This window comes from Carassius gibelio, chromosome B24 (genome assembly GCF_023724105.1).
Source record: "Carassius gibelio isolate Cgi1373 ecotype wild population from Czech Republic chromosome B24, carGib1.2-hapl.c, whole genome shotgun sequence".
In the NCBI taxonomy this organism is placed as follows: domain Eukaryota; kingdom Metazoa; phylum Chordata; class Actinopteri; order Cypriniformes; family Cyprinidae; genus Carassius; species Carassius gibelio.
Window position 1 is genome coordinate 10,138,703 of NC_068419.1, and position 10,410 is coordinate 10,149,112.

At 38.7% G+C, this 10,410-nt stretch overlaps 2 protein-coding genes across 2 annotated transcripts; one reads left to right on the forward strand and one right to left on the reverse strand.

Moving 5' to 3' along the window:
* Window positions 1–298: 298 nt before the first annotated feature.
* On the reverse strand, window positions 299–2,432 carry LOC128013334 (60S ribosomal protein L21). Its single transcript, XM_052596250.1, has 6 exons — window positions 2,346–2,432; window positions 1,611–1,689; window positions 1,457–1,518; window positions 1,263–1,375; window positions 650–800; window positions 299–422 (listed from the first exon to the last, which is right to left on the reverse strand). Exons 2-6 carry the CDS (start codon window positions 1,675–1,677, stop codon window positions 333–335), a joined length of 483 nt encoding a protein of 160 aa, XP_052452210.1. The 5' UTR covers window positions 1,678–1,689; window positions 2,346–2,432; the 3' UTR covers window positions 299–332.
* A 548-nt stretch (window positions 2,433–2,980) lies between these two features.
* usp12a (ubiquitin specific peptidase 12a) lies at window positions 2,981–9,664 on the forward strand. The gene is made up of 9 exons (XM_052596249.1): window positions 2,981–3,148; window positions 4,199–4,279; window positions 4,387–4,600; window positions 6,285–6,517; window positions 6,633–6,709; window positions 6,907–6,990; window positions 7,079–7,276; window positions 8,012–8,090; window positions 8,856–9,664. Exons 1-9 carry the CDS (start codon window positions 3,101–3,103, stop codon window positions 8,955–8,957), a joined length of 1,116 nt encoding a protein of 371 aa, XP_052452209.1. The 5' UTR covers window positions 2,981–3,100; the 3' UTR covers window positions 8,958–9,664.
* Window positions 9,665–10,410: the final 746 nt, after the last annotated feature.

Below are 10,410 nucleotides of genomic sequence, written 5' to 3' on the forward strand. Positions count from 1 at the left end.
AAGTCAAATGTTTGAACAACACTTACATCCTGAGCTGTGAACTGAAAATTATAACTAAAAATATGAAAAGCATATGCACCTAGTTCTATAATAGCTTTATCACAAGTAAATGGACTAAAGCAACAACTGTTTATTGACATGTTTCCTATAGTACTCCTATGGCACATCACTGTCAATTTACAACAATTATATAAAATATATAATATATAGTATTAACAATACTCCACACACAGCTCATATTCATTCACAATATAAGCACAATTGAACAAAGGATGAAGAAAGAGTTCCAAACTAACAGTATGTTACAAAGATCTTTATTTTGGTCAGCAGAATTATGCCATGAACTCGTAGGGGATGGGCTCCAGGAGCTGAGGCTCGTTGTTCTTGGTACTGACAAAGTGTGCTGGCCGTGGAGCAGCAGGCTGAAAACAAGATAAGACAACAACAATGATAGAACATCAGCCAGAACTGTTATAACAGTGTCATTTTAACCAATCACACTATTTAAATATCATAATGGTTTTAGTTTACTTCAAATAACAGTTTGACATCTCAACATTAATTTACATCAGGGAGTACACGCCTGTCACCGTGCACATTACATTTAACATCCAGGACAGTAACCAGTTAACCCTAAAAGAGGTTATACCTGGCGTTTCAGATCAACCCAAGTGCCATTCTTCTTGGCCTCCAATTTCTGCTTCTCGTTCTCCTGAACACGCTTCAGGAAGCTGTCTCTGCTCTTTGAGTGCTTAACGTGCTCGATACGCACATTAATTCTCTTAGCCAGGATCTTCCCCCTAAAAGTAAAACCATAATTTGTCACTTAAAATGACGAGAAGCGTAGTACATTTACAAGATTTGTTCACGAGTGGCATGTTTCCATATTGACAATCTGGCAAAGGCATTAATGTGCCTGTCCAGGGTGCATAAGGATAACTGCTCTCGCCCACATTAATGACCACTTAGGACACTGGATGGCCCTTATGGCAAAGTGAATCTGGGGCATTCTGCATTAAAAGCCTTCACTTATATTGACAACATACACGTAGAACTGTTAGAACACTTATAACTGGTCGGTTAAATACTTAAGTTATAAATAAAATTGTTCTTTAAAAATAAAAACGCATCAATAAAAGTTTACATTAGACATTTTTCCTTTATTAAACTTAACTTTGTTTCTGACTGGTGCAACAACCTCCAGCTATCACTAGCTAATCTGAGTTGCATTATGACATGTATTTTTATAGCGTGGTACTTACTTGACTTGCTTGTTGACAATGATGCCTACAGCATGCTGTGTAACGTTATAAATGCGTCCTGTTTTGCCATGGTAGCATTTATGAGGCATGCCCTTCTGAATGGTTCCTGTGCCCTGGATAATAAAGTATTTTTAATAAATTACTCAACAACAAAAGAGCACAATGTAGCAATTCTTTCATTGAATAAATCTTACCTTGATGTCTACAATATCACCCTTCTTGTAGATGCGCATGTAAGTGGACAGAGGGATTGGGCCTGTTATTGAATGAAAAAGTGTCAGATTAACAATTTCTAACACTATGTTTGTGCTAAAGTACAGAAAAAAAATTTGATATAAATGACCTCACCATGCTTGCGGAAGGGCCTGGCAAACATATACCTGGTCCCCCTCCTCTTGCCTCTGGTGTTCGTCATGATGCCTGATTACTGGGTGCAAAAGACGTACAATTCAGTTTCAATTCCAATTTCTAGAAAAAAAATTCTCAAGCACTTCATTTAACTATTTGATATCCAGCCACGGTATATTAAAAAACACACTTAGCTTAGAGAGAGTTTAGCCATCAACTGTATAATATAATTCCACATAAAATGACAATTAAAATGTACATTGCTCATATAGATGCTAAAACGCAATTACTCCAATAACGAAGAACAAAATTACAGACACTTGCTACTTAAAGACATTAAGACGTCTCTATGACAAAAGATCGGTTTAGCTCCTCCAGCAAACATTCATGGCCAACAACTGCACATGGGACCGAACTGAAGTGACATCGTACAACTGTCGAAAGTATTTCTGCGCTCGTCATACATAGTACGAAGATACAGACAAATTGGTAATATTACTACACGTCCTCTTTATGTCTGACTCTGCGCAGTCTGTACAAGTTTGGACCGCATGGGACGCACACGCTCCAACTCGACTCTATATTTCACTCTTTACGGCATCCAGAAACGCTCTTGCGAGCTTAATTTCAATGCCTTGCCAGGAAAGATATTTTTGGCCACTTTGTGTGGCACTTCTGCTCAACGTGAGCGATGTAATTAACGATTTAATACATAATGTCTGGAGCACATCTTACCCCCGGTTGCTCGCAAGATGGCGGGTACGGCGGAAAGAGAATGATGGGGTCCTGCGGTGCTTCCTTCAAAGCACGAATAGGAGGACTACTCACTTGCCTGAGTAAAAGTATCGCAGCGGTTGGTCTACGGGCAGTGATGTCATCGTCTTACAAAAACAGGGAACTTTTATTTTATTTTTTTACTAATTTAAACTTTATAAAGTCATTTATAAACTGATTTACAGCGTGAGAGAGCATTGCATGGATTACAAATGTTATAGGTTCAAAGAATCGCGTAAATGTATTATTATTATTTTATTTTTTTAAATAAGAAGCTTAACCTTTAACCTTCATTCCAATTTGTTTGGAATGAAAATAACCTTGATTAGATAATATAAATCTATTATAATTTAAATATATTTATTTTATAATTAATATAATATATATTTTAATACAATATGTATTCAAATAAATAGTTTCACTAGTTTACTAATTATTTGTACTGCAGTGTTATTTTATTAAAAGTACCGACATGCACTACGTGATTTGATATAAAAAATGTTTTATTGTTTTATTGAATACTGTTTATGTAATTTAATTTCTCCCTTGTGTGTGTACAAATCTGTTTTTATAATCCCTTGGCGGTCTCATCAGCAGACGGTTGCCAGAGGGCGATAGGACCCTGCGGATCTTGCTTTGGCTGAGACGCAGTCAGTCCACACTGGGACTCCTCTTCGCCTCCGCGCGGTGATTGGGTGGAAGATGGCGCTGGGCGAATGGAAATCCTAATGACAGTTTCCAAATTTGCCTCTTTTTGTACCATGGTGAGTAAATATCACTTCAATCGCAGATAATTGTTCGTCAGTCCTCGCGTGATATTGTAAAGGGTCGCTAGCTGCATTAGTTAAGTCAGTCGGACTCCTCGGGTTGCCAGTTTTCCTCTGCTGCAGTTGCGAGCTGTCTTTATCCGTCTGTGTGCTCGCTTTGAATTTTGCCTTGGGCCTAAATAATCACTGCTATTTGGTAGATATACGACACGACCGTATTGTCGTCACAACACAACGTTAGGCTTTTAAATTCGCCCTTCCTTATAGGATTTGCTGAAGGCAGCAAAACAGATCTGCTAACTGCTGAGCTCAAGTGTCATTCAGCTCGGGGTTTGATCGCGAGATGTCCTCAATAAGCGCGAAGACAGTGACATCTAAATGAATCTCTGATTGATATTTATGCGTGATAAATGAGTACAAGCCTTCAGACAAGCATTGTGTTAGGTATGGCAAACGTGAGCATCATGCTGATGTAAAACGCGTTGAGTGTACCTGAGCTTCAGTGCTAAGCTGTTGCCTGTGCGGTCACATCGTGATTTCACGGTCCCATCCCCTCTCTGCATCTCCGTACCCAGTGTTTTCCAACATAAACTATCTGCTTTATTCGCATATTGATTATGATACCCCCCACACCATGTATTTGGAGTTTTTTTTAAATGTAAAAGTGACCGCAGTGAAATGCTAATGGCTGCTAATGTAACGTTAGTTGTTTTTAGGTTTACATTTACTTGTTTTTCATGATCTTGCATTTTTAAAACCCTCATTTTCAATCAGTTGATCAGTTTTTGTTTTAATCTTAGCAAATGTGTCTTGGATGTGTGTCAGACGTCTTTACCATATTTTTTTTTTCTTCTAAAAATGTAAGAAATACTTAAGTCATCTTATTTATTGAAAAATATGGTGGTTAAAACCAACTTACAATAGTTTTACTGTAGTAACAGTAACTGTATGTGGTAGAAACTGTGGTTAGCGTAGTAATTTAAGAGACTCTATCTAATTGTATGCAGCTGTAAATGCCTGAACAGCTGTTCATCTGTTCTATTGCAGGGCGCCAATGCCTCCGCTTTGGAGAAAGAGATCGGCTCGGAACAGTTCCCTGTCAATGAGCATTACTTCGGATTGGTAAACGTAAGCAAAGACATTCCCTGTTGTCTCACATTGTCTTCTCCAGCCAGCGTGTTTTTATTGTTATGATCTGGAATCAGTGTGTGTGTTGTGTCTGTTTCGTTCCACAGTTTGGAAACACCTGCTACTGTAACTCTGTGCTCCAGGCTCTGTACTTCTGCCGGCCGTTCCGGGAGAAGATCCTTGCATACAGGAGCCAGCCGCGCCGCAAGGAGAACCTGCTCACCTGCCTGGCTGACCTGTTCCACAGTATAGCCAACCAGAAGAGGAAAGTCGGCGTGATACCCCCGAAGAAATTCATTACGAGATTACGTAAAGAGAATGGTAAGGAACACAAGCAGGAAGGGATTGTATTCAAAGTTTTAATGTGAATTTAGATGCTACTTCTAGGTCATAAAATGCCCATGAAGTTGTTCTTACAGTGCATTGAAGGAAACATAATCGCAAACTGCATCTCATTTACTAAATCTATATAATTTGCCCATAGTATCTAACAAATAAATAATTAATTTGCATAAAGCATACCATGAATGATGAGACGTTAGCTACAAATAAGTTAACTCTAAGATTTTTCATATACAGAACTGTTAATACTTTACAGTACAGTCCCATTAGTTAATGCATTAAATAAAATTAATTAAAGGGGGGGTGAAATGCTCGTTTTCACTCAATATCCTGTTAATCTTGAGTACCTATAGAGTAGTACTGCATTCTTCATAACTCCAAATAGTCTTTAGTTTTATTATATTCATAAGAGAAAGATAGTCTGTACCGATTTTTCCCGGAAAAACACGACCGGCTGGAGGCGTGACGTGTGGGCGGAGCTAAAGAATCACGAGCGCCAGTAGGCTTGAGAGCGTTTGGAAGCTGTGACATTACTGTGAGGAAAATAGAAATAAATAAACGATGTGCAAATCCGGCGTCAAACTGGGCCTTGTTTGTAAAACAAGCATCTTCGAAATGCAGGGAACAAACAAAAACACTTGCACAACTCCGTTGATGCTCTGTAAAAATAAACTCCATCCACTGGTCCCTTAAGGCTGTTTTTTTTTTTTTTTTAATCTTTGCAGGGTTGTCTTGCCCTGGCCAACAAAAAACACACTTATTTTGTGACATTTCGCGACGCTCTCGCTCTTATCAGTGAATGTCTGTGCTCTCAGTGCTCTGCTATACGGGAGCACGCGCTCTTCCGGCAGAAGTGCCCTTAGGACCCATATAAGGAAATTCCGCTCCATCTAACGTCACACAGACCCATACTCTAAAAAAACTTTCTGAAACTTGTGACAAACCGAAAAATACTCCTTCAAACATACAACTTAATTTTTGAAACTGTGTCCATGTTTAGCATGGGAATCCAACTCTTTAACAGTGTAAAAAACTCAGTATGCATGAAATAGCATTTCACCCCCCCTTTAACAATGACGAATTCAATACATTGGAGCGATCGTTCAAGCACTTTTTAACTAACAATGAAAACTACTTCTAAAGCATGTCTTAATCATAATTAAATGTAATTTAATTTAATTAAATATATGCATTTAGCAGACGCTTTTATCCAAAGCGACTTACAGTGCATTCAGGCTATCAATTTTTACATATCACGTGTTACCGAGTAATCAAACCCCCAACCTTGCGCTTAATAGTGCAGTGCTCTACCAGTTGAGCTACAGGAACACTGAATTGAAGTTAATGTTAATTTTGATATTTACTAATACAATAATAAAATAAAAAGTTGTATCTGTGTAAATATTGTTTTAATTGAGTTGAGCTAACATGAACTAAAAGTAGTTTTTTATTAACTGATGTTAACAAAGACTAATAAATATTGTAACCAATGTGTTGGTCATTGTTAGTGCATGTTAACTAATGTTACCGCAAAAACGTAATATTTTTCAAATGCCGCAATGCAATTGAAATAGCATCGCAAAACCATCTACTACTTAGTTGTCAACACATTCAACGTTCATGTGTTCCTTGTAAAACATTCTTTCTCCGTGTCCTCCCACAGAACTGTTTGATAACTACATGCAGCAAGATGCACACGAGTTCCTCAACTACCTGCTGAACACTATAGCAGACCTGCTACAAGAAGAGCGCAAGCAAGACAAGCAGAATGGCAAATTGGCCAATGGCACACTCGATTCACAGAACAATAACAGCACCCCACCCTCCTCCACATGGGTTCATGAGATCTTCCAGGGCACGTTGACCAATGAGACGCGATGCCTCACCTGCGAGACGGTAAAAGCACCTCACATAAACCCGTTAGTCCAATAAGACATTACCCTGATAGTTCTGCTGGCTTTGATTGGCTGTGCTTTTATCTGAGGCTTCTTTGGACTTTGTTCTCTCATAGATAAGCAGTAAAGATGAGGATTTCTTGGATTTGTCAGTGGACGTGGAGCAGAACACTTCAATCACACACTGTCTCAGGTCTAAAAGCACACTCACACTTGAACCCATTTTAAACATGAATATATATATATATATATATATATATATATATGTATATGTGTGTGTATATATATATATATATATATATATATATATATATATATATATATATATATATATATATATATATATGCAAGTTTTAATAAATTAATGCTTTTCATACTGGCCCTTTATAGAGGTTTCAGTAATACAGAGACCTTGTGCAGTGAGTATAAATATTACTGTGAGGAATGCAGAAGTAAACAAGAGGCACACAAACGGTGAGCATTCATTTCTGCCAGCTGCTTCCTGGTTTTCTGAACGTGTATGTACAGAATATACTTAATATATGAATGTGTTTGAGTCTAGAATGCGGGTTAAGAAACTTCCCATGATCCTCGCCTTGCACTTGAAGAGATTTAAATACATGGAGCAGCTGCAGCGCTACACTAAGCTAAGCTACCGTGTCGTCTTCCCTCTGGAGCTCCGCCTCTTTAACACTTCTGGCGATGCCACCAATCCCGAGAGGCTTTACGACCTGGTCGCTGTGGTGGTGCATTGTGGCAGGTGAGTCGATAAAAGAATGGCGTTCCAGTACACTTTAAGACCCCGCTTTCATTTTGAAGTGCATTTCACTTTGTCAAGTGGACGAGGGAAGATTACTCGGACATACCCTCGACTTTGACCGAGGGAGCGAGTCTGCTTCATATGCACACTTCAGGCCACTCTATAGACCAGAATGCAATTCGACTATGACGTTATCGCAGATCGCGTTTAATTTATCCCCACCCCAAACAACTATATAATATATAAATAATATTTATTTTACATTTATAACAGCCCGAGCATGCATCTATACATATAGAGTGCTGTACCAAACAGATTCGTAAGGTGAAAAATGTAAACAATAAACCAATTCCATAGTGGATTCTAAGTGATCAAGGGCTTAGGACGTTCTAGTTCAGCCCATTCCATGGGTTCCTCCAGAATTGAGCACTCATTCAACGTAATCAACGACCGAGTAAACAAGACGAAGGGAAGCTAGCGAGTGAAGGGCATAAAAAAAGTTATCAGGAGGACAGCCAAAAGTTTGAATGAAATCCAGGAAGCCAGAATGGACTTTCAAACATTTATAAATGTGTTTTTCTTCCTCCTCCATTGTCTGATTTCACAATACTTGCTTGTGTGAACAGAATCTCTTCATGCAAGCTTTTGGAAATCTCTCCTTGCAAAAATAAAAAGGAGAACTGTACTGATTTGCTTCCTTAATTTCTGTATGTATGTGTTTGTGTGCTTTTATAGTGGTCCAAACCGAGGACACTACATCGCAATTGTAAAGAGTCATGATTTCTGGCTACTATTTGATGATGACATCGTAGAGGTAAGCTGCCATCCGTCATATATAACTATTAATTATTTACTTTGATAGAAATTTGCAAGATTCAGAGTTCCCACAGGCATGGGGGATAATAATAAAATATAATAAAAAAAACTGAGTTTTAGTATAATAAATAAGTTACTAAATAATGAATTAATAAATAAATAAAGGTTATATTATTTTTTTATATTTATATTTATAATAGATTTTTTTTATTTTTATATTATCCTAATCTTTAATTTTATTTACATATGTGTGTAAGATAAAATGACTGACTGATCTTAAATCATGTTTCAAGATCAAGTGTCTTTGTTTTGTCTTAAGATGCACACCAGTAATGTGTTTTTTTTCTAAAGCATGTTTATAAAAAATACTTAAATGTCCTATTTAATTGGTCTCGAACTCAATTCCTGGAGGGCCACGGCTCTGCACAGTTTAGCTCCAAACTAAACCAAGCACATCTGATTCAGCTAATCAAAGGCTTCAGGATTACTAGAAACTTACGAGCAGGTGTTAGTTGAAGCTTGTGGGAGCTAAATTCTGCAGAGCTGTGGCCCTCCAGGAACTGAGTTTGAGACCACTGTCCTAATTGAACTATGGCCTAATCCTGGCTTAGGCTAAGCGATGTCTCTGAAACCGGACCAGTGTCTTTATAGTGAATTTGTATTTTTCTAGTCATGCTTTTCTACAAATGTCACGGAAAAGTAATTGATTACAGAATGGTCTTTCTGCAGTTGTTTAAAAAAAGTGTTTTGTTTCCTCCTGTAGAAAATTGATGCGCAGGCGATTGAGGAGTTCTACGGATTAACCTCGGAAATTTCCAAGAACTCTGAGTCCGGGTACATCCTGTTTTACCAGTCCAGAGACTGAGAGAGGCCAGAGCAGCGTCCCCTTACAGACACCTGTGCAGCAGACGTGCCTGTACGCTGAACCCTGCGCAGGGTCTTACTGCAGCGGCGCCTCACACACACCCCACCCCACCCGTCCAAGCCCACCCTCGCCCGTCTCCACGCAGCAGTAACGTTGGACGCGATGCAGTCGCAAGGCCTTTTGAACGTTGTTTGTCAGTTGTTTTTACGTTGTGGGAGCGTTTCATCACTCGTGTTCAGTCCTTTACCGTGGAGAGAATGTGTTTAGTGTAACAGACTGTATGATACAACCCGGATTTGCATTCAGCTTTCATGCTGCAACCTTTTGATTCCTGTGGCTGTGAGAAGGCTGAAGACTTGTGCATGGGGAAAGTGGGTGTGTTTATTATAATGGCGGGGAGGGTCTAAAACGCTCCAGGTGCGGGGCATAGCGGGTTATGTATTTCTACCTTGTACAGAGTGATATTTGTATAAATATTATGAGAATTATAATAATATTACTGATATAGCCAAAAAAAGAGGATAGAACCAGAAAAGATGTATAACACTATGGTGCACTTTTGATACAGTTTTGTAGATGTCGGAAGGTTAATGTAAGGGTTTGCTTGAGACGGCCTGTTGTGAAATTATCATTTTCTGTTTTAAAGAAAAATAAATAAAAGTGTATACACCAAGATAGGATGTATGCATGTAAGCATGTAAATACCAGCTATCACCAGCCTACTGCGATTTGATTGGACGCCTTTTTTTTTTTCCTGTGCTGATGACTCATTCTTGGTCACTGTGGCCCCTCAGTGGCCGGTCAAGATTACTGCAAGATGGAGAATTCCATAGCATCATTTCTTTATCACCGTTTGCTTTCCTCTCACTCCAGCTTTAAAGGATTCTGTGTTGTTTTGCAATGACTTTGCTTGGTCATTATTGCATAAAATGAGGTTGACTCCTTTTTCAATTTGCATGAAAGGTTACACATATTTATTAGAACTCAAAAGCAATTCTCAATTCTGTCATTTGAGAGCCATATCGAGCGTAGTCTCAGACTGGAAAGGATTTTATCAGGCGTCATCACTGACTGTGCAGTTTAGTCTATGAGGAGGTGTGAGTCTGTCTGATTGAGAGGCATGGGGAAGAAGGCTGTGCGGGGTTAAAGGATGGAGGAAATGGAAGATAGTGGGGGAAGTGGGTGACACAGATGAGCATACTGTTAATAGCTCTCACCGAGAATAGCTCTCACAGGGGAGCAACACAATGTGCATCTTTCCAGAAAGATGCAGTCTGAATGTCAGATGCTAGATATATGGGTCTCATCCTACACAGACACATTGCAATACCTTCTGGGTCATTTGAAATGGGTGCTTTTTTTTATTGTGAAAAGGTGGTTTTTAAGGTGAATATTTAAAGCAAAAAAAAGTCTTATGGTGTTAATATTACATTTTGCCAAGTCAAGCTAAACT